The 27,420-nt window shown below is 42.8% G+C and overlaps 1 protein-coding gene across 7 annotated transcripts in view; it reads left to right on the forward strand.

The window, feature by feature from the left end:
- Window positions 1–7,982: 7,982 nt before the first annotated feature.
- The window catches only part of BUB1B (BUB1 mitotic checkpoint serine/threonine kinase B), a 42,491-nt gene continuing 23,053 nt past the window's right edge, over window positions 7,983–27,420 (forward strand). For 2 of the 7 annotated variants that reach the window (XM_084845136.1, XM_084845170.1), the window contains exons 1-15: window positions 7,983–8,084; window positions 8,775–8,989; window positions 9,898–9,957; window positions 10,052–10,196; window positions 12,766–12,962; window positions 13,300–13,478; window positions 13,566–13,765; window positions 14,896–14,990; window positions 20,865–21,091; window positions 21,844–21,956; window positions 22,101–22,252; window positions 22,769–22,818; window positions 25,368–25,449; window positions 25,798–25,897; window positions 26,941–27,215. In XM_084845136.1, the coding sequence (XP_084701262.1) occupies window positions 8,844–8,989; window positions 9,898–9,957; window positions 10,052–10,196; window positions 12,766–12,962; window positions 13,300–13,478; window positions 13,566–13,765; window positions 14,896–14,990; window positions 20,865–21,091; window positions 21,844–21,956; window positions 22,101–22,252; window positions 22,769–22,818; window positions 25,368–25,449; window positions 25,798–25,897; window positions 26,941–27,215 (2,021 nt within the window). In that variant the 5' untranslated portion in view covers window positions 7,983–8,084; window positions 8,775–8,843. Of the gene's footprint in view, window positions 8,159–8,774; window positions 8,990–9,897; window positions 9,958–10,051; window positions 10,197–12,765; window positions 12,963–13,299; window positions 13,479–13,565; window positions 13,766–14,895; window positions 14,991–20,864; window positions 21,092–21,843; window positions 21,980–22,100; window positions 22,253–22,768; window positions 22,819–25,367; window positions 25,450–25,797; window positions 25,898–26,940; window positions 27,216–27,420 lie in introns of all 7 variants that reach the window. The other 5 variants (XM_084845128.1, XM_084845160.1, XM_084845152.1 and 2 more) reach the window with 4 other exon arrangements.

The following is a 27,420-nucleotide window of genomic DNA, read 5'->3' on the forward strand; positions in this document are numbered from 1 at the left end:
CATTATCTCCGATCTTTTAAAAAATGTATAAAGGTAATTTAATGCAGGAGACGCCCTGGAAGTTGACGGCATCATCTAAAGGACCTGCAAACTTCCATGAATGACCAATCTCAATAGCAGGATCAAAGCTCTGTGTGAAGAAGCCCTGTCTCAGCTGAACATCTGAATCCACCACATATAATTATACAAGCCCATCACTTCCTGGCATATAGAAGGGGAAGAAATGGAAGCAGTGACAGATTTTATTTTCTTGGGCTCCAAGATCACCGCAGACGGTGACTGTAGCCATGAAATTAAAAGATGCTTGCTCCTTGGGAGGAAAGCTATGGCAAACCTAGACAGCATATAAGAAGCAGAGACATCACCTTGCCAACAAAGGTCTGCATAATCAAAGCTATGGTTTTCCTAGTAGCAACATCTGGCTGTGAGAGCTGGACTATAAGGAAGGCTGAGCGCCGAAGAATTGATGCTTTCGAACTGTGGTGCTGGAGAAGACTCTTATGAGTCCCCTGGACGGCAAGGAGGTCAAATCAGTCCATCCTACAGGAAATCAACCCTGAGTGCTCATTGGAAGGACAGATACTGAAGCTGAAGCTCAAATATTTTGGCCACCAAATACGAAGAGAAAAGTCACTGGAAAAGTCACTGATGCTGGGAAAGACTGAAGGCAAAAGGAGAAGGGGACGGCAGAGGATGAGATGGCTAGATAGCATCACCGATGCAATGAATATGGACTTGAGCACACTCCGGGAGAGAGCGGAGGACAGGAAGGCCTGGCGTGCTATGGTCCATGGGGTCACGAAGAGTCGGACACGACTTAACAACTGAACAACAACAACAATCCAGACATTCATGTGGTATAGGCCTCTCAATGTGACTTTTCCTTGATGTGTTGATTTGTTTTTATGCGTATGCAAATATTGATAGATTCTGATGTGATATTATTGACTGTGGACTATACCTCTTGCATGCCTCAATTTTTGAATCATTTAAGAGAGAGTGTGCACACAAAAGAGCGTGTGTGCATGCTTCTGTTCTTGTAATGGTTACAAGGAATTTGGTTTAATTACTGGAAAATGAAGAAAGAAAAAAAATGAATTTATTCCCATTACTGTGTAGATCCATTTACTTTCTCCAAGTAAATATATATCAAGACAATGACAGTGAGTAGTGGGCAGTCACCAGAACTTGAGAGACAAGGATCACTGTAGCTAGAAATGCCATTCAAAAGTTGACAGCTGATATTTCAGCATCTGTAGTACACCGTTCTGTAAGGAGTAGATGGTTTATTCAGTGGCTTCTCAATGACAAATATCCGTTGTAAACCTTTCTAGGGTGCACATCATAGTCGTATCTGAGCTCTATCTTAGCTGTCTGAAAGCCAGTAACAGAAAACGGCCACTTGATCTTGGCTTTATAAAATCTAATCTCATCTATCTATCGCATGCTTCACTGAGTGGTACCTGACCACCTTAACAGAAATTACACAAAGTCAACAACCTTCTTGGAAGAGGCTTTGTGCGTTAGAGTATTATTTACCCCAGTAAACAATGTCATCCTAATTAGAATTACAATAGCTGTCTGCTTCATTTAAAGAAAAGGAGACCCAAGTGGATATCTTTTGGTTCATCCATATGCATTCCTGGTGAGTTACATAGAACCAAGTGCACAATATAACAAGGGTGTGTGTCCGTCCATCCTGTATTGTGCCCATACCACTAGTGATACGTGACTGTGTAAACATACTGGTGTCGTTATTTCTGATAGTATTCAGTTGCTGGGGCAGCAGGTGTTATTTACATTGCTGGCATATCATCAATGTAATTAACTCCCCATTGATCACAGAGATGCATCTCATCTCCATGCTGAATGGAGAGCAAAGAGCGATGTCTGCCTTGCCTCTTGGGAATGCTGAACATTAGCCCAGAGATCCAATGTGCTCCTTCTATACATGGAGCATGCAGTAAGGCAATCTCCAGCAAAGAAGCAGCTATGCTACTGCCAACAATAGTTGTGGGGTGTGGGGGGAGGCAGGGGAGCAGTTTTGAATGGTGGTGGTCAGTGATGGCCCATCTCCACATTCAACTTAGCAAAGAAATGGGAACCCTCCCATGTTTTCCCAACACTTCTTCCATCTTTTTTCTTAACAGAAAAAAAAAATCTGTTAAGGGACAACAGCTGGTATATTTGCACAATGCCTTTTGATTGTTAGGGCAGTATCCAATGGTTGCCCTATGCAGGTTAGGCCCATTCATTTCAATTGGTCTACTCTGTGTAGGAGTACCATTGGGTCCTGCCCTTAGTGCTAGAAGCCCTCCATCTGGAAGCACCCTAAGTGAGTTTACGATTGCAGCCTAGGTCCTATAGATTTTGGTGAGACTGACAGTGCAGTGCCTACTGAGAGGTAAGCCCCACTGAGTTCAATGAGACTTACTTCCAGGTACTTTGAGGTCTTACTTCCAAATAAGTATGTTTACTTAGGATTTAGTGGGAAAGGACAGTAGCTATAGCATCCAATAAAGAAAACAACAACAACAGAAAACCAATAGAAAATCACTATAATAACTCATCAAAACATAGGAAGCCCCATTTAGAGATCCTCATATATAGCAGTGAACAGTGAATACTATCATGTTTGTACAGGAGGAGGGGGGGTTATGAGAATCAGCCCCAGAAGCCCCCAACGCTTAATAGGTGTTGAACAGGAGCATCTGGTGTGTATCCCTAACTGCTTGAAGCATTTTGTCTTCTGTGTAGCACCCCTCTGGCTTAAATCCAGAGCAAGGGCCCACATGCAGAAGCCTGTTTCTATACCAAGATTGCCCTTGCTGGCTTAGAGTGGCTGTCTTCAGGTCCTTGTCACCTAAGCCAGGCTTGTAAACAGCCACTTATCTTGTCATCTGATTCATACTGGTGAGTTAGAATTGCCTTTGAGTGACCACTGAGCATTTCTAGTGTTGACATGTGCCTGTGCATGGGATTCTTGGGTATGCCAGTAGCATCCCCAACTCAACAAGATCCTCTGTTCTGATGTCTTTTGACACCTTGCCTGTGTCCTAACCATGGGGTAAAATCCAACATAAGTCCTACTTAGAATAGACCATTGAAATGAATGGGACTTAAGTTAGTCATGACTAATTAAGTCACATTCATTTCAATGGGCCTTCTCCAAGTAGAAAATCTCCATTGGATTTTACCCATGGGTTCTACAACTTTGTGAACTCTCCTGTAGGTTGTCTGTAACATCTTGAACCTGTCTGCCTCTGAGACAAAGGGTAACATCTAACATAAGTCCTGTTTAGAGTAGACCCATTGAAAAGAATTGAATTTCAATTAGACATGACTAACTTAAGTCTCATTCATTTCAATGAGTTTACTCAAAGTAGGACTTATATTGGATTTCACCCAAAGAAAGATTCATCCTCTTAAGAGCTCACATATCCCTGTTGTTGCAGAATGCTGCTCACTTTATTTTTTGGTGATGTGGTGTAGTGGCAAGAGTGTTGGACTAGGAGCCGGGAGATCCGGGTTCTAGCCCCCACTCGGCCATGGAAGCTCACCGGGTGACCTTGGGCCAGTCACAGACTCTCAGCCCAACCCACCTCACAGGGTTGTTGTTGTGAGGATAAAATGGAGAGGAGGAGGATAATGTAAGCCGCCTTGGGTTCCTTGCAAGAGGGAAAAAGGCGGGGTATAAATGCAATAAATAAATAAAATAAATAACGGATTTGAATTAATATACTAGTGTAGGGCCAGCTAAAGAGGCCTGGAGCCAACACTCCATTAGCTCAAGTCACACTAAGCTAACAGCACCTGCAATTAACAGGGGATCATGTGCCATATAAATAAATAAAAGGGACAGAGTCCTCCTTAAGCGCCTTGTCACCTTTTAGGCACTCATGCATACCTTAAACACACTGGGCCAACACAACAGCCTGGGAACAAAATGAGCAATTAATTAAACAAATGTACAGTAACAGAGAAACAATCTGCAGAGTGGGAAAGCTTCCCAGAGCTATATCACCTAACTGAGGCCACTGTTGAAAAGAGAAAATGGGGAGTGAGAGCCACAACAGATGTGTCTCCGTCCATCATAAACAAAGTGAATTCCCATTATACGTATCTGTTTCTGTGGGTGGTATTGGGCTTATGTGTGTGTATGCATGTGTTTTGGTTTGTGTGTGATTGGTGACCATTATCCTAATTATTTCTAGAACACTTAACATGTGCAAGTTATAGTTTTCTGATATCACAAGCACCATTCTGTGCCAATATGACTACTTCTTTGTTCTAATCCCTGCTATTTAGGATGATGTACTAGACTTGATAAGGGTCTATTGGTTGTATTATGGGGAGAGTCAGATTAGAGGAGGCTTCAAGCATTTAATGAATGAGTCAATTAATTAATATAACAGCCCCTTTAATTGGTGGATTGTATGCCATTGGAACTCCTTGAGTTTCACCAATGTGAAATCCAAACTGGGCTCTGTGATTTCAGATAAGGCACAAGCATGCAAACAGAAAAATGCTCAGTGAACTGTGATGTTTGGTATTCTTCCAAAATCTCCAGTTACTGAACCTTTCTTTTAAGTAACAGTTAATGTCTGGGGTGACACTTTTCCTGGTTGCCATTACCAAACAGCCAAATATTTGGTGGACATGAACATAATAAAAGCCTTGCTCATTTGAAAGGCTGCCCAAAGAAAAGCTATCACACTAGAACATTCCCTTGGACTACATTCTGCATGAGGACTTACACTGACAATCTGTGTTAGCAGTTTGGGGCCAAAATAGACTATCGACATCATAATCCCATGTTCCAGAGTGACGAAGATATATTCAGCGGTGATGGTAGGAGATGGGGGCAGCTCCCCCGCCCTTCAACCAGGGTTCAAATCCACACTGAGACATGCAGCTGACTGGATGACCTTGGGCAGTCATTCTCAGCCTAACCTACCTCACAGGGCTCCTGGGAAGATAAAATGGGGGTGAGGGAAAGACCCCTGTATGCTGCTTTGAAGTTGTTGGAGAAAAGACAAGATATAAATGTAATTAATAAATAAAATAGAAAACAAATAAATGTGTATGAAACATGGGGTATGGGGAAATTGCACCATTCCTAAATTATGCCCCCTGAGGTCATTTGCTCTTGGTCAGTTAGACATTCTGCATGAGCATTGGACATATTCGGCAGTCCAAAGCTTTCATTTCAAGCCATCTCACATACTACCACCTGTTGTGGACAGTTCATTAAAAAAGTGCTTCTGTTATTTGAGGTCACTCTCCAAGACACCTAGTAGATTAAATGAGCAGGTTTAAATGTCCCAATAAGGCTCTTTTAAAAACAACAACAACACATATCCTTCCTTATTTCCAAAAAAGAAATTCAAGTGGCTATTAAAAACTAGAATGCTACATGATACTTTAAAACAATATATTGCTCTCCACACACTTTTCTAATAATCAAAATCATAAAAAAAAACATACTTAACCCAGTAACCCAATAAAGAATGACAATTCTTGAACACAGCAATAAAAAAGGAAACAATATTTTAAAACCAAAAGATGAGCTAAAAGCTTTAATCTTTTTTTAAGCCAAATTTTTACCAGCTGCCCAAAACAGCGCAGCATTGGGACCTCAAGAGGCAAAGCACTCCACACGTTAGCTGCCACTACAGAAAAAGCCCTAACCCTGTAGCCAAGTCACTGTACTGAAGAAGTATCTCATATAACCATCAGAGCATGAGGCAGGGCCCTTGAAGTATGGCCTACCATCAACTCCCCCCCCCCCGCCCCCCGTTAAAAGAGATACCAACCCACACTAGTGTACCATCAGTTCCCATGGCTGACATGTTAGCAGAGGGCAAGGGTATCACAATGAGCATGAGAATGTGTTGGGTGAAGAGGTACCTGCTTTTCTGTGAGACACATCACACGCTCCTAGACATGTGATGATTGCCTACTGGGATTAAGAGAAGCAGACATTCCTCTGGATGTGCTCTTTATTTTGGAGTGGCCCCATTCATATTCATGAGAGAAATTACACAGTGCGACCACGGTACAGTTCTGACAACGGCATAAAGCTTTCCTCTTCAGGAAAGAGGACATCTGACGAGGCATCTAGATTCTGGCAAGAGAATGTAGCGGCTTTTAAAACAACAACAAAGCCTCTATTCTAACAGCAGCACCTAGTGGCCAAAACTGAAAAAACAAACCCAATAGAAAATAAAGTGATATTGGGCTATGCACCATCAGTGACAGGGGATGGAGCTGGGTGGGGTGGGATGAAAACACATGGTTCTTTTTTCAGTAATCATTACTTCCCTATGTTTACCTCTCCGTCACTCTCACTTCCAACTAGATTTCCTTTCTAGCTGACATTTTCCAAGAAAAGTTTATAAAGGCCAATTTTAAATGGACAGGTACGCTGGAGAAGCTAGTGGAAAGGCATGCAGGCATGCAAACACCGGCAACGGGAGGCTTTTTCTCCCCCACCCCAACTTGCAGTCCTCCAGATGTTCTGGCCATGATGATGAACTCCCATCATTATTTATTTATTTTTATTATTACATTTATATCCTGTATTTTCCCCTCAAACGAATCCAAGGCAGCTTACATGATCCTCCTTCTCTCCATTTTATCCTCACAACATCTCTGTGAGGTAGATTAAGCAGAGATTAAGTGAATGGCCCAAAGGGGACTAGAAGAACATGGATCTCTGGAGTCCCAGTCCAACACTCTAACACCGTTGGTTAGGGCTGATGGGAGTTGCTCACCAAAATATCTAGAAGGCCACAAGTTGCCCACTCCTGAGCTACAGGAAGGACATACTGGCCTTTGCCACCTGCAAAAAAAACCACGGGACCCTGGGAAGTTATTTTATATTGTTAGCACATGTTGTGAAAGGTCCCAGGAGGGTCAAATCCCTGGCATCTCCAGGTAAGGCTGGGGAAAACGTCTGTCTCAAACCCTGGGGACCTGCTACAATATTGAGCTTGGTGGGGTGAATAAGGCAGCTTCTTATCTTATAAGCTACCTTAAAGATCATTTGATTAAAATTTAGATCTTAAAAGTAATAAATAAAATAAATACAATTTGTGTGATGTATTTTAAAGGAAAGGAAGCACTTGTTCTAAAATGCCTCAGATATAATAGCAAATATTTCATCATACCTGTGCATCTACACATACACTATGCTTTGTATTAATTCTTTTTCTCTTTTTGAGAACTTTTTAAATTGACAGTTCTACAGCTGCCTTTCTCCACCTTGTACTCTCCAGATGTTTTGACTTCAACTCCCATCAGTCCTAGCCAGCATGGCCAATGGCCAGGAATGCTAGGAGTTGTAGTCCAAAACATCTGTAGGGCACCAGGTTAGGGAAGGCTGGTCTACACAACCTGACTGTGCAACAGTGATAGGGCAGCTGCTGCCACATGACATTGTTATTCATCTTCGCGCAACACCATCATATCCTGTTGAGGCAAGGCCTTTAGCCCTACCATTTTACAGACGGGAAACTGTCGTTGAAAATGCATGACTTGTTTGCTCAGACTGTACATGGCTACCCACACAGGTTAAAATCTGTGCCAAGGCTCTCGGGTCTGACTCTGGCACTAAGATTTACAGCACAATCTCAGGTGGAGAGCTGCTGCTTAAGTTAATTAATGTGCAATCCTAGGCATGTTTAGACAACAAAAGCCCCACAACCCCTAGCATGCCCCAGGCAGCATGCTGCAAGACTGCAATCCTATGCACGCCTTCCTGGGAGTAAGCCCCAGTGAACACAGTAGGGCCTCCCTCTGAGTAAACATGCATCGCATTACGCAAGTAAAGTGAGCGCCGTTCCACTTATATACAGCTGTGTTCACGCCACACGCAGCAGCCAGAAAAACTACTGTTCCCATCATACTCAGGCGGCCCGTCATGCTTTGCATTTCCTACCATCCAATCGGAGGCGGCCAATCAGGCCGAACGAGCCGTCGGGGGCTGGTGGCGGTTAAAGTTTGAACATGGACAGAGGGGAGACTCATTGAGGAGGCCGGCGAGCTTTGGGTTGGGCTTCGGTCAACCGCCTCCCGGCACGGTGAGTGGCCCAGGGGCGCCAGGAGGACACGACGACTCCGTTTTCCTGGGCCGCGACAGGCTCCGGGGGGCGGGGTGAGTGCTCTCCTTTAGCTGTAGGGGCTCTTTCATGGGGGAGGGAAGCAAAACGCGTCCTGCTCCCCCCCCCATTTGTTTTCTAGGAGGAAATCCTGGCTTCCGATTGCTTTAGTTCAGAAGTCAGCGGCTGTTGGGCTTGTGAGGTTTGAAAAAAACACTGAAATCTCTGCTGTAATAACAATTCACATGAACAAACGGGTCAGGAGTAGGGCCTGTTGGGGTTTTTTTTCTTAAAAGAATAAGGCGAACATACCCTCTCCCCATACCACACTTGAACCCTTTTGTAATTGTGACATTGAAACAGGTATTAAAGCCCCATGGAGTGTTTGTTAAGGCAGAATAACTGTGTGAAAATGCTGCCAGGATCTCTAGGGCTACCAATTTGTGTTGGCCATAGACCAACAGACAGGTTGTTCTGAATGCCTGCCTTCATTCCACACAGGTAACAGCCATAATTGTCTTAAGGTGCAATCCTGTGCATGTTTAGACAGAAAAAAAGTCCTACATTTCCCAGCAATCCCTACCCAGTCATGCTGGCTGGGGCATGCTGGGAGTTGCAGGACTTTTTTCTGTCTAAACATGCATAGGATTGCGTCCTTAATCTCTTCTCTAGTGTTCACAGTCCTGGACTGACACAGCCACGTGTTGCTGCCTGTGTGCTGCAGAATAGCTTCAAAGACTGATGGCCATGTCTTCGGATGGGAATGAGTGGGAGCTGAGCAAGGAGAACGTGCAGCCCCTAAGGCAAGGACGAGTGATGGCTACACTGCAGGAAGCTTTGGCTCAGCAGGATGTTTCCATCCACACAGCCATTCAGCAGCAAAAGCGGTAGGTATGATATGGCTCATCTTTGTATACATCTCATATGGTCCTTGCTTTAAATGAAAGTGCATGGGGGCTCCAGGCTTTACACATATACAATTACTGCAAGTTTATTGATGTGCAAAGATGACATGTGAAGATGAGGTGTGAATGATAGACATGCATACTTAAGCATCTGTGGACACATGTCTGGGAAGTCTGACCTGGCAAGTCATTCCTGGTCTTTTTGCACAGGTATTTAAATATATACATAGTATTATGCTTCATATTTGTTGCGGGTACATCTGTAGTAGTTCAGTTAGCCATAGAGAAATGCCCTGAGAAAACAAGTGGTTACCTGAGTTTTCTTCTGGAGATAAGAGGTACACATTGAAATTCAAGAGCTATTTAAAAAGATGTGGTGACATTTAATAATATGTATATAAGTGCATCCCCATGACCATAAGGAGCTGTCATATTCAGCCAGTACTGGGCTTGACAGACCAGTGGTCTCCAACTGGCAGAAGCTTTCCGAGGTCTTGGATAGAGAGTTCTTTCCTGCTGTTTGAGACCTTTTAACTGAAGATTGAACTTGGAATCTTCTGCACACCAAGTATGTGCCCTACCACTGAGCCATGTGTGATGAGTCTCACTCAAACACAGAAAGAGAGGAGGAGGAACAGTATCTTGAAATGGAATGAATACCTCTGCCTAATTCTGTATCAGCCACCCGAAATGATGTTTCCTCCTCTTCAAAATATTCTATAGTATAGGGTAGCAATTATTAAAAACATGGAATCCTATTATCCTTGCAAAAGGAATTTTCTAAAATGTAGTGTGTTGCCGATTGTATACTCCATATATTCTCTGTTCTCTAAACTGAAAAATCACTGATGGTGAATTACAAATAACATCTAAAAATAATTTAATTTCAGGGACTTTGAATCTGAAATTCGCTTTTACGGTGGAGATGATCCACTGGATGTCTGGGACAGGTAAGCTTTACTCTTGTGAATGAGAACATGAGTAATTCTCAGTCTCAAATCTAGGTTTTTTTTCTTGTGCTTATAGTAATTTTGATATTTCTAGGTATATTAAATGGACAGAGCAGACTTTTCCTCAAGGCGGTAAAGAGAGCAACCTCTCTGCTGTGTTGGAGAGAGCTGTTAAAGCACTGAATGAGCAGCAGAGGTATTATCAAGATCCCCGCTACCTCAGCCTCTGGCTTAAGTTTGTGAGTATTTTCTTAAGTCTTTTGTATTCCAGCTCATTCAGCTTTAAGCTTTGTTCAGAAAGGGTATAATAGGTTGCCTTATGCTGTGAGCATCAACATTATAGCGTTTACTGTACTTCATCATGAGTTTTCTCAGGGGCAATTCACACCTGCATTTTTCCTCCAAACTTTGTCCATGTGAATTGTCCATACTTAAGTGATCATGGAGGGATAATACAGTGCAAACTGGTGGTGTGGAGATAGAGCCAGTGTGGTGTAGTGGCAAGAGTGTTGGACTAGGAGCTGGGAGATCCCGGTTCTAGTCCCCACTCTGCCATGGAAGCTCACTGGGTGACTTTGTCACAGTCACAGACTCTCAGCCCAACCCACCTCACAGGGTTGTTGTTGTGAGGATAAAATGGAGAGGAGGAGGATAATGTAAGCCGCCTTGGGTTCCTTGCAAAAGGAAAAAAGGCGGAGTATAAATGCAATAAATAAATAAATAAATACCTCTTCAGCAGTTTCTGCTCATAGCTCATTCTGGACAAAAATCACTGCAAAAATGTCACATATAGGAATAAAAACTAATCTTTACCCTTCAGAGGTGATTCTTTGTCCCCTTGGATCACCCGCTGTATCGGGCATTTAGACTTATTTCATTTTTGGAATAGATAGATAAAATGTATTAAGATCATTGATTGGCACCTAGTTTTTAGAATGAATTTACTTCTAAGAGGATTTGTCTCTGTGCTGTATCTAACTATTAAATATTAAACTCTTGCACATCAGATCTGCCAATGACAGCCCTGTGAGGCAGACTACATGTTAAGTAACAACTTGCATATCAAACATGACTGGTGTCAAAAGACAGTTCAACATGTGCTGCTGCAATATTCTTCAAAAATATAACCCTTAGCTATAAATACAAAAATACTTGAGAGGCCTTTGGCATGGGTTTAAAAACTGTTGAAGAATAATGAAACCAAGTGCAACGTTTCACTGATAAACTGGTTAGAAAAAAAATCTCATGCCAATGCAAAAGCCCTAATGAATCACACAGTTGTCTGTGTGTGTGTGTGTGTGTGTGTGTGTGTGTAATTTTATTATTGATAATAGGAGTAATTATATTTTAAATGTTGCAGATTCCAAGCACTATCTCAAGAAGCATCCCTCTTTTTCTCACACAGGAGGGAAGGCCTGTTATAGGACATGTGCAAATTATCTAAAAACTAAAAAGTATTCTTCCTAAAGACTAAGATTTTTTTAATTGGGCGACAGATTTAGCTTTTGTTTCCCTTATATATAGTGCCTAAGGGCGCAATCCTTGGAGGCTTATGGCCATCCAGTGCAGAGCGTGAGGAGCAGTGGAGGTGATCTTTGCCTCCATGGTCCTCCCACTCTGCATTTCAGCTAGATGAGCTTTTTTGCCTGCCTACCAGAGGTGTCAGGGAGGGGGAGGGAAGGAGGCTGCAGAGGCTGGAGGATTTCTCATAAGCTGCCCCCCCCCTGTCTGCTCTCTGCCCATGGGAACGCCCCCTCCAAGGTCGCCAGTGCGGTTCTCTCTGCATGGCTGTGAGGGGGAGGGGAGGGGATGGGAAGCTCAGACACCTGGGTCCGAAGTCAGAGTGCTGAGTCAGACCTTGGATCCTGAAATGATAACTATCCAATCCTGCCCCCTCCCGCCCCTGATGCTGCCTGGGGGCCATAAGGTAAATGTGCTTTGGAGGCTGCATGATGCCCGTACCACAGTTAACAGTGTTGTTGCAATTTCTTTAACCCTGCGTTAAAATGATTGTATCTCTGAGCTCTGCAAAGCCTTTTCAGTTTTGCAGAATGTCTTTTCAGGTAGAGATAATACTGTTGGAACATGCACAGCATGTTATCCAGGCAGCATTCAGTACCGACTATGATGGAGAGGAAGTAGGTGTAATGCCCTTGCCCTTTTGGAATGTTGGTGTAGAGCTTCATATGATGGGCAGGAGCATTCCAAGGCAGGCATTTAGAGTAGGGTTAGAGAGAGTAAGCCTGGTTGTGAGGGAGAGGCTTTTCAAGAACTGAAGACTTATGCTCTGCTAGATATATTTTTTTTAAGTGGTAAAATGGATTCTGTGCATGCACATGGTGGCATAACCCATTTGTTCATCTATTTCAATCCTTATAATCTTCCAGGAAGCTGAGAGAACAAAGGAGGGTGGGCAAATAGCCTGTAATGCTACTGTTAATTTGCACAGAATCCAAGCAAGAAAAATTGACTATAAGCTAGTTGGATTAAACTGAAAGCTGTTTCTCACATTTTGATGAGGGAATACTTGTTTTTGGGCACAGGTTAGATAGGACTGTGGAATATGCTCATCACTGAGCAGGAATGAACAGCTAGCTTATTGAACACTTTATCCATCCACATTGAAACTTATCTCTGGGCCCATGAGAGCTAGAAATATGTATATTTTGTATACAACGAAAGCAGAGATGCTTGTGATACTACCTTGTTCCAGAAAAGATCTATGGGGGCCTCACACGAGCTGCCCCTTAGAAGAACATGCGCTACTTTCCTTTTTGACATGACAAAATCTTCTTTCGTATTTTTCAGGGGAACTGTTGTAGTGAACCTCTGGACCTATACAGCTATCTGCACAGCCAGGCAATAGGCACATCACTGGCACAACTCTACATCACCTGGGCAGAGGAACTTGAGTCAAGAGGAAATTATAAGAAAGCTGACTTGATCTTCCAGGATGGGCTTATGTGCAAAGCTGAACCTTTGGATAAACTTCTGTCCCACCACAGGTAGCTTACTGTAAGAGGGATAATGGGTTGGATTCAGGAATGTTGAGAGGAACTCTGCTAATTTAATAGGGCTTTTCTGGCTCCTCTCCTCCCATTACAGCCCCCTGCCCTCCCCGCAAAAGCTGTTCCTGTGTATTAATGGACCACCTGAAACAGTGTGGGAAGGGGGCATGGGGGGCGGGTGTTGCAGCAAGAAGCGGAAATTTGAGAAATTCTGTGGGGGTGCCTTGTACAAGGGAAAAACACTTTCACTTACACAAAACCTCGCTAGATCCAAACTGTGTGGTCTGTGGAAAATGCAAAAAGCCATATACAGTGGAGGTCTTGCTATGTTTAGGGAGTTCCAGGCCCGTGTGTCTCGGCAGGCCCTGGAAGATCTACAGGACGATGGTGATGTGGAAGAGCAGTTTGGCAGTCTTGCTTCTGAACCCCAAAGAACCACACTGGCAGAACTGAAAGGGAGAGGAAAGAAAGCGATGAAAGCCCCAGTTAGCCGTGTGGGAAATGCTGTGAAGTGTAAGTTGAGTTTGGCTATGTTTGAACCCTGATTAGTCTCGTATGTGAACGGTGGATGCTTAACTTTGTGATGATATGTTCTTCTAGGCCCAAGCCAAGGGCAGAGACTCCAGAATCCATCATCTCATCAGACATCAAATCACCCAGCCTTTGCTGTCTTTGATGAAAACAAAGTTGTGGCTTCTAGACCTGAGCTTCCAGCACTTGTACCACAACCATGGGTTGCACCTCCAACAGTAAAGGCTAAGGAGAATGAATTAAAGGCAGGACCTTGGACCATGGGCAGGGTAAGGAGAAATGGCAAATCGCACTGCATTTGGAACGTATGTAGTGCCGGTGTAGGAGGATCTTCATGCATTAAAAAAAAAAAAAAAAAGACTTGCTATGGGGGTGAGGAGTTCATGTCCTCATAGCATTATTTTTGTTAGGCTGAATCAAAATTAAATCTCTCCCCATGACTATTTGTCCAACATTGCAGAATTTCAAGGTGCTTAATCTGGTTTTAAACATTTTCTGGTTTAATGACTTGACATTCAAATTGCTGCATGCAATAGTACTGCAAGAACAACTGGCTAACATGTTTAATGTTCAGATAATGGAAGTCCCCTGTACCTTCCTTGGTGCTTGCGTAACTAGCATTGATACATTTTTGGCCCAAAGGCCAGATTGCCACCTGGGAAACCTCCCAGGGGCTGCATGCCAGCAGTGGGCATGGCTACTCCACTCCCTCACACCATTCTTACCCCACTTATCCACACCTTTCTCTCTTTTGATCCAGGCCTTAAACGCTAACTGTTGTTGCTCTTTCAAGGTTCCACAATGGCCACCAAGGAAAATAGTACCTGTTCACATACTCAAACTGGAAGTGAGCTACCTAGCGGCCAGACCAGTTCGCTTCAAAACTGCTTTTATTCTGGGGGGTAGAGCAGCTCTTGGGCTGCTGGAAAGTCTGTGGTACCTGGCTGTCCACTCCTCAGGCCTTAGATACAGGATATCTAAACTCTTTCCAAAGTACATTGTCATTCAAGAATGGTGCTCTGTGTTTTGCATAAAGGATTTGTTTTGTGGAAGGGAAAACATGTTCTAGCTTGCAGTTTAAGGCAGAACAACTGAGAAGTCATGACCTGAACTTCCACGTAGCTGTTTCTACACTGGCCCTGGAAAGGCTATATTTTATTTAAATTTGACTTACCTAGCTATAATTAACAGATGTAGAAATTTCAGCTCCTTGCAACAATGAGTTGCTACTCATGTTTTGCATTTAGCTACTTGAAAGAACACAAGGATTAGCAAGGTTGGTGCGGTGAACATAAAGGGATTTTATCTAAGGGGCCGCCTGATGGAAGCAGCCAAAGGCCAAATACCACAGGCAGGTATAATATGTAAAGATACTGATGCTGATTTTCTTTTCCTTCAGCGTCCTCGGACCAATGTGGATTCTGGTTCTGTGGCTCTTGCTGTGGCCCCCAGCTTTACCCCATATGTTGAAGAGTCTGCACAGCAGCAAGCCATGTAAGTTGTTTCTGCCTTTGTCTATTAAATAAGTGGGCAAGGAAAGGAAAAAGGACAATCAAAAGTGCTACGGCAATAGGCATCCAGGTTTTGCTTTCTCTGTATAAAGTGGCTGTGGCACCTCTTACTACTTCACTGAGGTTTTGTTCAACAGATTGTTGTTCAGTTGTTAAGTCGTGTCCAACTCTTCGTGACCCCATGGACCATAGCATGCCAGGCCTTCCAGTCCTCCTCTCTCTCCCGGAGTGTGCTCAAGTTCATATTCATTGCATCAATGATGCAATGAATCATTGCCATCTCATCCTCTGCCGTCCCCTTCTCCTTTTGCCTTCAATCCTTCCCAGCATCAGGGTCTTTCCTCCCAAGGAGCCAGCGTCATTTAATTTCATGGCTACAGTCACCGTCTGCGGTGATCTTGGAGCCCAAGAAAGTAAAATCTGTCACTGCTTCCATTTCTTCCCCTTCTATATGCCAGGAAGTGATGGGGCCAGATGCCATGACCTTAGTTTTTTTAATGTTGAGTTTCAAACCAGCTTTTGCACTCTCAGATCCTCTTCACTTTCTGCCATTAGGATGGTATCATCTGCGTATCTGAGGTTGTTGATAATTCTCCCGGCAATCTTAATTACGACCTGTGATTCACCCAACTCGGCGTTTCTCATGATGTACTCTGCATATAAGTTAAATAAGCAGGGCGACAATATGCAGCCTTGTCGTACTCCTTTCCCAATTTTGAACCAATTGGTTGTTCCATGTCTGGTTCTTACTGTTGCTTCTTGATTCTCGTACCAGTTTCTCAGGAGACAGGTAAGGTGGTCTGGTACTCCCATCTCTTTCAGAATTTGCCAGAGTTTGTTGTGATCCACACAATCAAACGCTTTAGCATAGTCAATGAAGCAGAAATGGACGTTTTTCTGGAATTCTCTTGCTTTCTCCATGATCCAGCCAAAGTTGGCGATTTGATCTCTAGTTCCTCTGCCTCTTCGAAACCCAGCTTGTACTTCCGGTAGTTCTCGGTTCACATACTGCTGAAGCCTAGCTTGTAGGATTTTGAGCATAACCTTGCTGGCATGTGAAATGAGCGCAATTGTACGGTAGTTTGAACACTCTTTGGCATTGCCCTTCTTTGGAATTGGAATATAAACTGACCTTTTCCAGTCTTGTGGCCACTGTTGAGTGTTCCAAATTTGTTGGCATATTGAGTGCAGCACTTTAACAGCATCATCTTTTAGGATCTTAAATAGCTCAGCTGGAATACTGTCATCTCCGCTAGCTTTGTTGTTAGTAATGCTTCCTAAGGCCCACTTGACTTCACTCTCTAGGGCAAAGCTTTCCAAACTGTGTGCCGCGACACATTAGTGTGTCGGCAGCAGTGTGTAGGTGTGTCGCGCGAAATGCAGAAAATTGTGCAGAAGGGCACCTCAGAGCTCCCTTACTCGCGTTTGCTTCCCTTGGCCCTTCCCCCGGAACTTCCTAAAGCAGCTAATGTTAAAGCAGCTAAGGCTTAGCTGCTTTAACATTAGCTGCTCTAGGAACATGTGGCGTCTTGACGTAGGACGCATGTGATTGGCGGTGTTCGAGCAGTACAGTGAGGTAGAGGCGCGGGGCGAAGAGAGGGGAGGGGAGGTGCCGCCCTGGGAGCGGAGCTTGGCCGGCGCTGGCGCGGAGAAGTGGCAGCGGCCACCAGCCCTGCGAGATTTCGAGCGCGGACTTCGCGCTCCTGCACAGCCAGGCCAGAGTAGGACTGGGACTGCACCAAGTGGGCCGTCCGCCGTCTTGGCCAGTTGGAACAGAGCTCAGTGGAGGCCAGAAGCCTCAGAATCAGCATGCTCCCAATCACCTGGGCGAGCGCAGCTGCAGGCTCTCACCCAGTCAACCCACCTGCTGCTGACTGAAGGGAGGCCACCCTCCCAAACCCAATGTGGCAAACAGCAAGCCACCCACCATATGGCACTTATAATTTGATTTCTGCCATTTATTTTTATTTTTACTCTGCTGTAATTGTGGATTAACCACCCACCGGCAGTGTACCACCGGAGAGTGCTGGAAGTGGACTCTAGACATAGGCATTGCAAATATTTACAGCAATATAGCCTTGTAGTGAGACATATATATTTACACCATTTTTGTTGGACTTTTGCTTCTCTCCTTCATGTGTTTTTGCAGCTGAGCTCCTACCTGGACCTATGTGTCCTAATATGTATTGTAAATACTTTAGTTAATTTTGTTTATTTTTCACATTTTCTTGCACATATTTACATACTATTACTCATAAATGACAACAATGTATGTTATTATCTTACAAATCATATATTTTTAAAAATATAAATGAAAGGTTTTCATGAGATATGCTCTATCCCCATACATTTCGTTATTACCATTTATGTATGTGTCCGTATCTCTTATAACGAGTTAGTTTAACCTCCGGTTTGCTAGTAAAACTGAATTACTGTGTCACGAAATTATGCACGTCTAAAAAGTGTGTCACCAACATGAAAATTTTGGCAAGCTCTGCTCTAGGATGTCCGGCTCAAGTTCAGTGACCGCACTATCATGGCTATCAGGGACATTCAGATCTTTCCTGTATAGTTCTTCTGTGTATTCTTTCCACCTCTTCTTAATCTCATCTGCTTCTGTTAGGTCCCTGCCTTCTTTGTCCTTTATCATGCCCGTCTTTGCACAAAATGTTCCCTTGAGATCTCCAATTTTCTTGAAGCGATCTCTAGTCTTTCCCATTCTGTTGTTTTCCTCAATTTCTTTGCATTGTTCATTTAAGAAGGCCTTCTTGTCTCTCCTTGCTATTCTCTGGAACTCTGCATTCAGTTGGATATATCTTCCCCTTTCTCCCTTGCTTTTCGCTTCCCTTCTTTCGTGAGCTACTTGTAAAGCCTCATCAGACAGCCACTTGGCTTTCTTGCATTTCTTTTTCTTTGGGATGGATTGAGTTGCTGCCTCCTGAACAATGTTACGGGCGTCCGTCCATAGTTCCTCAGGCACTCTGTCTATCAGGTCTAATCCCTTAAATCTATTCCTCATCTCTACTGTATATTCATAAGGGATATGATTTAGGTCATACCTGAATGGTTTAGTGGTTTCCCCTACGTTCTTCAATTTAAGCCAAAATTTTGCAACAAGAAGCTCATGATCTGAGCCACAGTCAGCTCCAGGTCTTGTTTTTACTGACTGTATAGAGCTTCTCCATCTTTGGCTGCAAAGGACATAATCAATCTGATTTCGATATTGACCATCTGGTGATGTCCATGTGCAGAGTCGCCTCTTGTACTGTTGGAAAAGAGTGCTTGCTATGATCAGCGTGTTCTCTTGACAAAACTCTATTAGCCTTTGTCCTGCTTCATTTTGTACACCAAGGCCATGCTTGCCTGTTACCCCGGTGATTTCTTGACTTCCTGCTTTAGCATTCCAATCCCCTATGATGAAAAGGACATCTTTTTTTGGTGTTAGCTCGAGAAGGTGTTGTAGGTCTTCATAGAACCGATCAACCTCAGCTTCTTCGGCCTCAGTGGTTGGGGCATAGACTTGAATTACTGTGATGTTGAATGGTTTGCCTTGGATTCATACTGAGATCATTCTGTCGTTTTTGAGATTGTACCCCAGTACTGCTTTTCCCACCCTTTTGTTGACTATGAGTGCTACTCCATTTCTTCGAAGGGATTCTTGCCCACAGTAGTAGATATGATGGTCACCTGAATTAAATTCACCCATTCCTGTCCATTTTAGTTCGCTGATTCCCAAGATGTCGATGTTCAATCTTGCCATCTCATGTTTGACCACCTCCAGCTTACCTTGATTCATTGATCTGACATTCCAGGTTCCTAAACAATATTGTTCTTTACAGCATCGGATTTTCTTTTCACCACCAGACACACCCACAGCTGAGTGTCCTTTCAGCTTTGGCTCAGCCGCTTCACTCTTTCTGGCACTACTTGGAAATACCCTCTGCTCTTCCCCAGTAGTATATTGGACACCTTCCGACCTGAGGGTCTCATCTTCCGGCGTCATATCTTTTAGCCTTGTGATACGTTCCATGGGGTTTTCTTGGCAAGACTACTGGAGTGGGTTGCCATTTCCTTCTCCAGTGGACCACATTTTGTCAGAACTCTCTGCCATGACCTGTCCGTCTTGGGTGGCCCTGCCCGGCATAGCTTATGGCTTCACTGAGTTATGCAAGCCCCTTCGCCACAACAAGGCAGTGATCCATGAAGGGGGTTCAACAGATTAAGATAAACCTAATCCCTATGGAAAACTATTACCTTGCTTGAAAAAAAAGTTTTTTTTATCTTTGAGTAATAACTTAAAATCCCAAGGGCCTAAGAAGAAATGTTAGAGTTTGTTGCTATTAAGGGTCTTTTCCTCTCCAGTCTGCAAGAGTGACACAAATATCCAGTTAACATAATTTGCCCAGAAATAGTTGGGAATAGAACATCAAAAGTGAAAGATTTGCTTCAGTTATTGACTCTTACCTAAACTGAAAATTCAGATACTGGAGCTGTATCTTTCAGCACACGTAGGGCTATATGTGGCGTTTTTTCCATGTCTTTCGGTAGCACTACTTTTGGAAAAAAACAGTTGGATGCCTATGTATTTAAGAAACAACTTGTTCTCAGAACAGATAGTGCTACAATAGACATGACTACTGTACAGTTGAGGATTTTGCTACAGTAATAGCTTTCCCCCCCTATATTAATGCTCTTTTTGATTACTTGGGGTTGTTTTGCTATTGCTTTTGTGTTTTTACCCATTGCTTGCCTGACAAAGCAGCCCTTGTCTGGAATGACTTCCTAGTTTCATTAACAGGTTTTATGATAGATGCTCTATGAATACTTTCCCAATGTTTTTGTGTTTTCCTCCTTGCTTGTTAGTAACAAAATCGGCAGTTTTAAATACTGAAATTTAGACCCCAGTGAACATTGGCCTGCAGCTGTTGCCAAAATATAAAATAGGTTGAGCGATCTAAAGTATTTTACTGGCCAATATTGGGGATGGTATCTTTATATCAAAAACAAAAGCTCTAACTTGGCTTTCTTACAGGCCAATCCTAACCCTGTATCTGTATTTTAAACTCTGTATTTTAAACTCCTGTACTGCTGCTAGGTTTTATTGTGGTTGTATTGTTATATTGTGGTTTTAATGTTCTATATATTTTAAATTGTTTTATTGTGTGTTGTTTGGTTTTAATTTTTGTGAACCGCCCAGAGAGCTTCGGCTGTTGGGCGGTATAGAATGAAATAAATAAATAAAATAAATAAATAAACCCCTTTGGATGGCTGTTCGAGGGGGTTAGGATGGGACAGAAGTACCCCTGTGGTGAGTTGGGGCACATCTGCTGCAGTGGCCCCCAGTACACCCACATGAAGTGTTGTGGGTGCAAATCTATCTCCAGTGCTGGTAGTAGGTCCTGAAACAGGATGATCCAGGGTGCATAATTCCCTTAAGAGGCCCAGGATCTGGTCCCTTGCCTACATTGGCCTCAGATTAGTGTAGATATTTTCCCTCCCATTGGAACCAGTAAGAAGTATAAGCTTTTAAAAACCAGCCAGTGGACCTCCCCCCCCCCCCAAATTACCCACCCTGTCTAGCATGAGCTGGCAAAGTTTTGGAAGGGGCAGAGTCCTTGCTCTGCCCCCCCTTGCTCTGCCTGTTGCTTACATATACAACTTTCTGTGTGATTTTCTTCGTGGTTTTTCAGCATTATGTAAGAGAATTGCATTTAATTTGGGGATTTGAGTTTATTTGTTCTGCTGCATATTTTAAAAGAATGCTATACCTTTTTCTGATGGTCGGTGGGCATTCTTAATAATTTGATCACCTGTACTTTGTCCCATCCTCACTCTTGCTCCATGTTTGTTTCCTCAGGACTCCTTGTAAAATAGAGCCTAGCATAAACTGTGTGTTAAGTGCTCGAAAGCCTGGGAAAGAGGAGGATCCGCTACATCGTGTGCAAAGCCATCAGCAAGACGGGCAGGAAAAGAAAGAACAGCCAATGTACTGCAAAGAGAAAGTGTATGCTGGAGTGGAGGAGTTTTCCTTGGAGGAAATCAGAGCTGAAATCTACAGAAAGAAAGCAAAAAAGAGAAGGGAAGGTATCTGTTGGAAATGGTTAGGCAAAAATAGAAAATTTCGCCTGTATTGCTTAGTGTCAGTCAGTATTAGAAGAGTGTTAGGAGAGAATGCATTCACAACTTACAAAGGCTACCATAGGAAATGCCTTATGGATTTAAAAAGAAATAGCATGAAAAGGACTTTTGGATTATGCTGTAAGTCAAGCAAAGTCCATGCTTTCATCACAAAATAGCACATCTCTTCAAAGAATTATCTTCCTATAGAGGCTTTTATTTGTTAGTATGCCATTGTGCATAAGTAGCATGGTTTGTCTTGCTATGCTTTGAGGAGTTGGAAGGTGGAAAGAACTGAATATTCAAGGAAGAACATAGCGGGTGGTGTGTCTTCCAACCCCCACCCTTTAATCGAGAATATTCTTCTGGAATGCAAATGCCTATTGGTTCATTTGACACATCAACAACAACTGTTACATTTAGAATCATTCTAACAATCATTAGTTCTGGTTTTGTTTCAGAGTGGAACTGAAAATGGCAGCCTCATGATGAGTTCTCCATAAGATGTAGTTAAAATTAGTGTGTCATAATGCTGAGTAAATTTAACTGTTCCTTGCTGGGGGAGGGGCAGACATGATATGGGGCTACCTTTTTGGCACAGAGCCTTGTGTTTCTGATAATATGCAGTCCCCCTTTTCTCCCCTCCCTGGGGGGGGGTGACTTGGGATTGTATTTGACTTCTGTGAAAAATATATGGTGCCTTATTCTCTTTTATATAGAAGAACTATGGACCATGGCACAGAAGAAAGCTGAATTACAAAGAAAGATTGAGGAGATGGAAAAGGTGATGAGGGGGCGGCAAGGAAATGATGAGCAAAGATCATATGCAGAGGTAATATCCCACCTTGGCTTCAGGTAGGTTATTTGCTTGCTGTAAACTTAATTGTATAAATGCCTGTGTAGTAAGGAAGGACCTTCTAATGCATATGGAATGGCATTTGAAGTGTAATTGTGATTAGTATTCTTGTTATCTCAGTTATCACAGCAAGTAGTGGAGCAGGAGCCTGCAGCTGTGACTTCTGATGTGGACGAGGATCTGAAGTCTCTTGCAAACAAAAGACAACACGCTCTGAAGGATACTGAAGTGTTGGCTGAAAGATCTCTTTCAGACTGTTTTTCCTTGAAAAGGTGTGGGAGTTGGCTTTCGGGAAAAGATGCTTTTTAAAACAATATTGCTGATTGCTTTGCTGAAAAAACAGGCCACTTGAATGAAAAAAAAACCCTTTATTTACTCAAAGACTTTAGAGTTAAGAACATAAAAGCCATGCTGGATCAGACTAAGGGTCCATCTAGTCCAGCATTCTGTTCACACAGTGGCCAACGAGCTGTCGACCGGGAACCCACAAGCAGGGCATGAGCGCAACAGCACCCTCCCATCCATGTTCCCCAGCATACTGCCTTTGGTACTGGAGGTACCGCACAGCCATCAGGACTAGTAGCAACTGATAGCCTTCTCCAGGAATATCTCTAACCCCCTTTTAAAGCTATCTAAATCGGTGGCCATCACTACATCTTTTGATAGCGAATTTCATAGTTTAGCTATGTGCAGAATTGGGAGGGCTGGCTTGATATAGTGATGTTTGGATCTGTTTATCAATGTTAGCAGAGCCCTGTTTATAAACATTCCTATGCTTTTATTTATAGCAATTTTGAACTTCATGAAAACGTTCAGTGCAAGAAGTCCAGCTCTACTGGTAAGTTCCATTTCTAGCCTCTTCCTTCAGGGAAGCCTTTAAATGCTCACTCAGATAAATATTTTAAGTCCACCCAAAGGCAGCTGGAAAAGCATTGTTGGTTACTGAGGTCATTCTTTTACTCATCTGTGTAATGGCTTAGATTTTTGTCCTTTTAATCTTCATCTTTTTTAGAGAATCCCACAGCTATAGGGAACCTGATGATTACCTGTACCTGATGATTATAAGTACTTATCCTGATCATGTGTTTCATTCAGTATGATTTGTCTGTATGCTCTATGATCTTATGTAAAAAAAAACAAACCAAAACGCAAATTCCATGTTTGAGATTATTAGGAAAGGAACTGAAAACCACCAGCTTGATATAAGTCGCCTTGAGCACTAATTTTAGTGGAAAGTTGAGACAATGTCATAAATATGGATTGATGGTGTAGTCACACTTGGAGTGATTTATGTTCACTTCTGGTTGTCCCACAGCAAAAAGGTTATTGTGGAGCTGGAAAAGGTGTGGAAGGGTTTAACCAAAATAACCTTAAGAGTTGGGGCATCTTTCCTATGAGGACAGTGAACACTCTTGTGCTTTTTAATTTAGCAAAAAAGACAACTAAGGGAGGGCATGATAGAATTTTTATAAAATTATGCATGATGTGGAGAAAGTGGACAGAACCCTCCCCCTTTGTTGTAATAGATGACCTTGGGGTCACTCAACAAAATTGTCCTGAAAGTACTTATTCATGTAATGCATCTTTAATTTAAGGACTCTGCTACTCTTATGTTCTTCGGCAAGTAAATCAGAGCTTCTTGCCATATTTGTTCTGAATAATGTCATATTACAAACCCGGATTCAGTGAATTGTCTGAAATTGTCCAATTTGCAGAGCCATGTAGAAATGTGCTATGAGGCAGCTGTGGCCTCCAACCATCTGGGGAACCCAATGTTATCCCCAAGCAATCATTCTGGGACAGGGGGCAGATGCAGGTGACTTCTACATGTTGTTGCATCTCTATCGCACTTTTCCCCTTTGGCAGGGTCTTTCAGCTAGAGGGCCAAATTGCATTTCTGAGAAGCTCTCGGGTCACATTCCAATGCTGGAAGCCAAACATACTTGCATATTTTAGCTTAAAGCTCTTGCTTCCAGTAACTAAGCCTTAGGAGAGGCATTTCAGCCTTTTACATTTGGCAGGATGATGGGGTGAGAAACTGTGCAAAAGCCAGGAAACCACCAAATGATTGGGGGAAGGGGTGGGGCTAGGGGAAAGAAGTGTGCTGGATTTGGTCCCCAGCCATGGCAGATTTGACTCACGGGCCTGAGGTTCAGCATCCCTGCTTTAAAGAGTGCTGTCTACAGTTCATCCCCTTTTTAGCCTCACAATTATTGTGAGGCTGGTGTATTGCCCCTGCAGTAGGCTTCGAACACTTAATTTAGAGGTGCCAAGATAGTGATAAATCAGATCCAGGTTTACTTACAAGGAGATACTTTATTGAGTACAATCAGCACACAGGTGTACCCAATGGTTGGGTCAGACAGCTTCTCTGAACCCAGAGCCATGGGGTAAAATGGGTTTTATACCATACATGTTAGCAGTGAGGCAGCATGACAGCAGCAAATATTAACATTCATCTACCACTTTCCCATCATAGACTAGCAGTGCTTGTAGGGAAGGAAAACAACCAGAAACTTCATCAGCCCAGCCACCTGCAGCTTTTAAGACAAACAAACTTCACTTCCCAGGCCCATCCTGATAACGCTGTCTAGCATGTTAGTATGGAATGTGCTGAAGCAGCTGCTGTCGACCTTTGACTCATCCCGGTAAATCAAGAGGCCTGTTAGGGAAAACAGCAGCCAACTGACCAAAGTCAGAGAGCATCTAAGCCCCTCTAAAACTACTAATAGCTTGGTTCAGGCCTGGGGCCCTACAGCTGGTTAGACTGAGAGAGAATGACCGAGTTTGTATGTAACAGCAACAAATCATGGGTTAATTAACCCACGATTTGCTAGGGTCACATGCCACCACCATTTTAAACCTATAGTGTTTGTTAGGTTAACTCTGGGTTGTTTATCCTATGATTAACCCATGGTGTCTGGGTTCACACATCAAAGTTGGAAGCTGCATATTCAAAATGCTGGCGGCACATGCTGCAGTGAATCGTGGGCTAATCCACAATTTGCTGCTGTGAACAGAGCCAGTGAATGGTCTATGGTCATCCAGTGAGCTTGGCTGAATGGGGATTTGAACCTGGGTCTTTCCAGTTCTAATCCAACACTAAACCACTTTGCCATACTGGCTCACTGTATTGGAGGGGCTGACAGCTGTTTATGAACGTGACTTTACAGGTGTCACATGGAAAGCTTTTAAGTGACTAACATGTGGCTCCTGTCTGTTTTCATCCTTGCTTGTGAGCTACTGCTGCCTCTTGGAGAGGGATATGTAATAGATGAACATGGGACACTAGATTTGGCTTTTTGACTACAGCTTTGTAATGTGTTCAATAAAATATCTTTATAGTTGTGTAGACAAATTTAAAAGTTTATTGGTTTTCTCTTTCAGATTCTGACATCCCCCCCGCAGTGAATCCTGTGACTTTCTCTATTTTTGATGAGTCATCTGCTTTAGAAAATGAGTGTGCCAGGTAAATCTAAATAAAGTAACTTCTAAGCAGGAGAGAGAGTGCTCTCAACTTTCTTTTTAAAATACCTCAATAAGGAGGACATTCTATATTCATCTTAATTTCATGGGCAGGGCAAGCACTATCTCTTTGTAGTCTCAGATCTTATAACTTCGTTTCACATGTCCCTGATTTTTTTTCCTCTTGTTCATTCCACCTGTAATATTTTTTTAAATACTTGATAAGTAATATTTCTACAACATGTTTGTCATCCTGTACCATAGGAGATACAGGCCAATGCTGTGAAATTTCTTGAATGGAAGAAATTGTCATTAGAAATGAAAGTATGCATATATTCCTCTTACCTTTTAGTCTTTCCACTGGCTCTTCACTGGTACATGCCAGACGTCCTCTCATTTGTAAACCTTCAGAAAGTATCACTGCCAAGGAAAACATACCTCCTGAAAATTCTGTAAGTATTTCTTAGCACTGTGTTATGGATACCTGTGCATAAAATACCCTTTTACCTCTTGAATGCAGTCATGAGCATAAAAGCCAACTATGACCTCTTGTCTGTAAGCATCACTTAATATGTTCACCAAAAATGTGTTCATGTGGCAGAGAACTCCAATAAATCATTGGCTCCCTGCATGTGTGTACATATCTGTGAATATACACATTTAAAAACATTGTGTTACCCATAATATGTGAAGGAGCTCTTAAGGTAAGCACTTTTACCCCACTGTAGACTAGGACACCCAAATGAGCTAGATCTGACCACTAAACCAATTTTATCTGGCCTCTAGCAATCCTGCCAAATTATAAGATGCAGCAAAAAGTTTGGCTAGCAATTGCATTTGGAAAGAGAATGTTGTTTCCCAAATTTGAGGGAGATTCCATGCTTAAATGTTAAAGCCCTTACTAATAGGTTGTGGTTCTGACTTCTTATGAAGAGGGTGGATTGTGTGACACAGTACACTTCTGGTTCCTCTGAACCACTATTGGTAACCCCTGACTTAAACTCCTGGGTGGCGCTCTGTTCTTATTTGTCACACACACACACACACACACACACACACACACTCTTTTTGTACTATCTAGCCTGATGAAGAGTTCTGGAGAACTTTAAAGCTTGCTCCACTGTTTCATGACGCTTTGGTCCTAATAAAGGTGTTGTCCAGCTATGGATTTTGTAGTTTCTACTCTAATTTAATTTTCTAGTTTAGTTGTGGAAATACAATTTATGCCCAATGAAATAAAAACAAACTCCTCTTTATGAATATCTCACCAGCCATGATACCAAACATAACCACACCACCTACTCCCTATGTTGATTATATAAAAGTAAAAAGTTGATTACTGTGGCTAAAACTCAGAGCATAAATCAACTTCAATGGGATTTCAAACTTTTTCAAAATTTTGCAGGCTGAATTTTGCAAAAGAAATAATTACAAATCTGAAACACAGAAATGCCCATTAGTGGTAGCTGTGCTAGTCTATTCTGTCTTTTTCTAGGATGCACTCCATGGTATTGAAACCTTGAGTGAGGATGCAATTGTCACAGGCTCATACAAAAACAAAACTCTCTGTCCTAATCCTGAAGATACGTGTGACTTCGTTAGGGCTGCCCACCTGGCCTCAACCCCTTTCCATGGGATAGTAGAACAGAGAAATCAGCTTGATGACAAACCAAAGGAAGACTGTCCAGAATCTAAGACTACATCTCTGAGCCAGCAAACAGTTGTGAGTGAGAATCAGTATGCTGAAGCCCTCTTTGTGAAGAAACTGAGGTAACTGAAGAAATCAAGAGTTCAGCAGTCTTTGGGTTTTTATCTAGGATAGGATACATGTCTGCCTTGCCAGCATACACTAGGAATTATGTGACACTTCAGTGTTTTCGTGGTGTCCTCAAATTCTGCCTATTTTTACCTAATGGTTTGGAACCAATGCAGCAAAATGGTCAAACTCTCATGGCACTTGGCATGTCAAGAGAAC

This window comes from Heloderma suspectum, chromosome 1, assembly GCF_057233095.1.
Source record: "Heloderma suspectum isolate Gila_16-S chromosome 1, 16-S_ref, whole genome shotgun sequence".
NCBI classification, from domain to species: Eukaryota; Metazoa; Chordata; class Lepidosauria; order Squamata; family Helodermatidae; genus Heloderma; species Heloderma suspectum.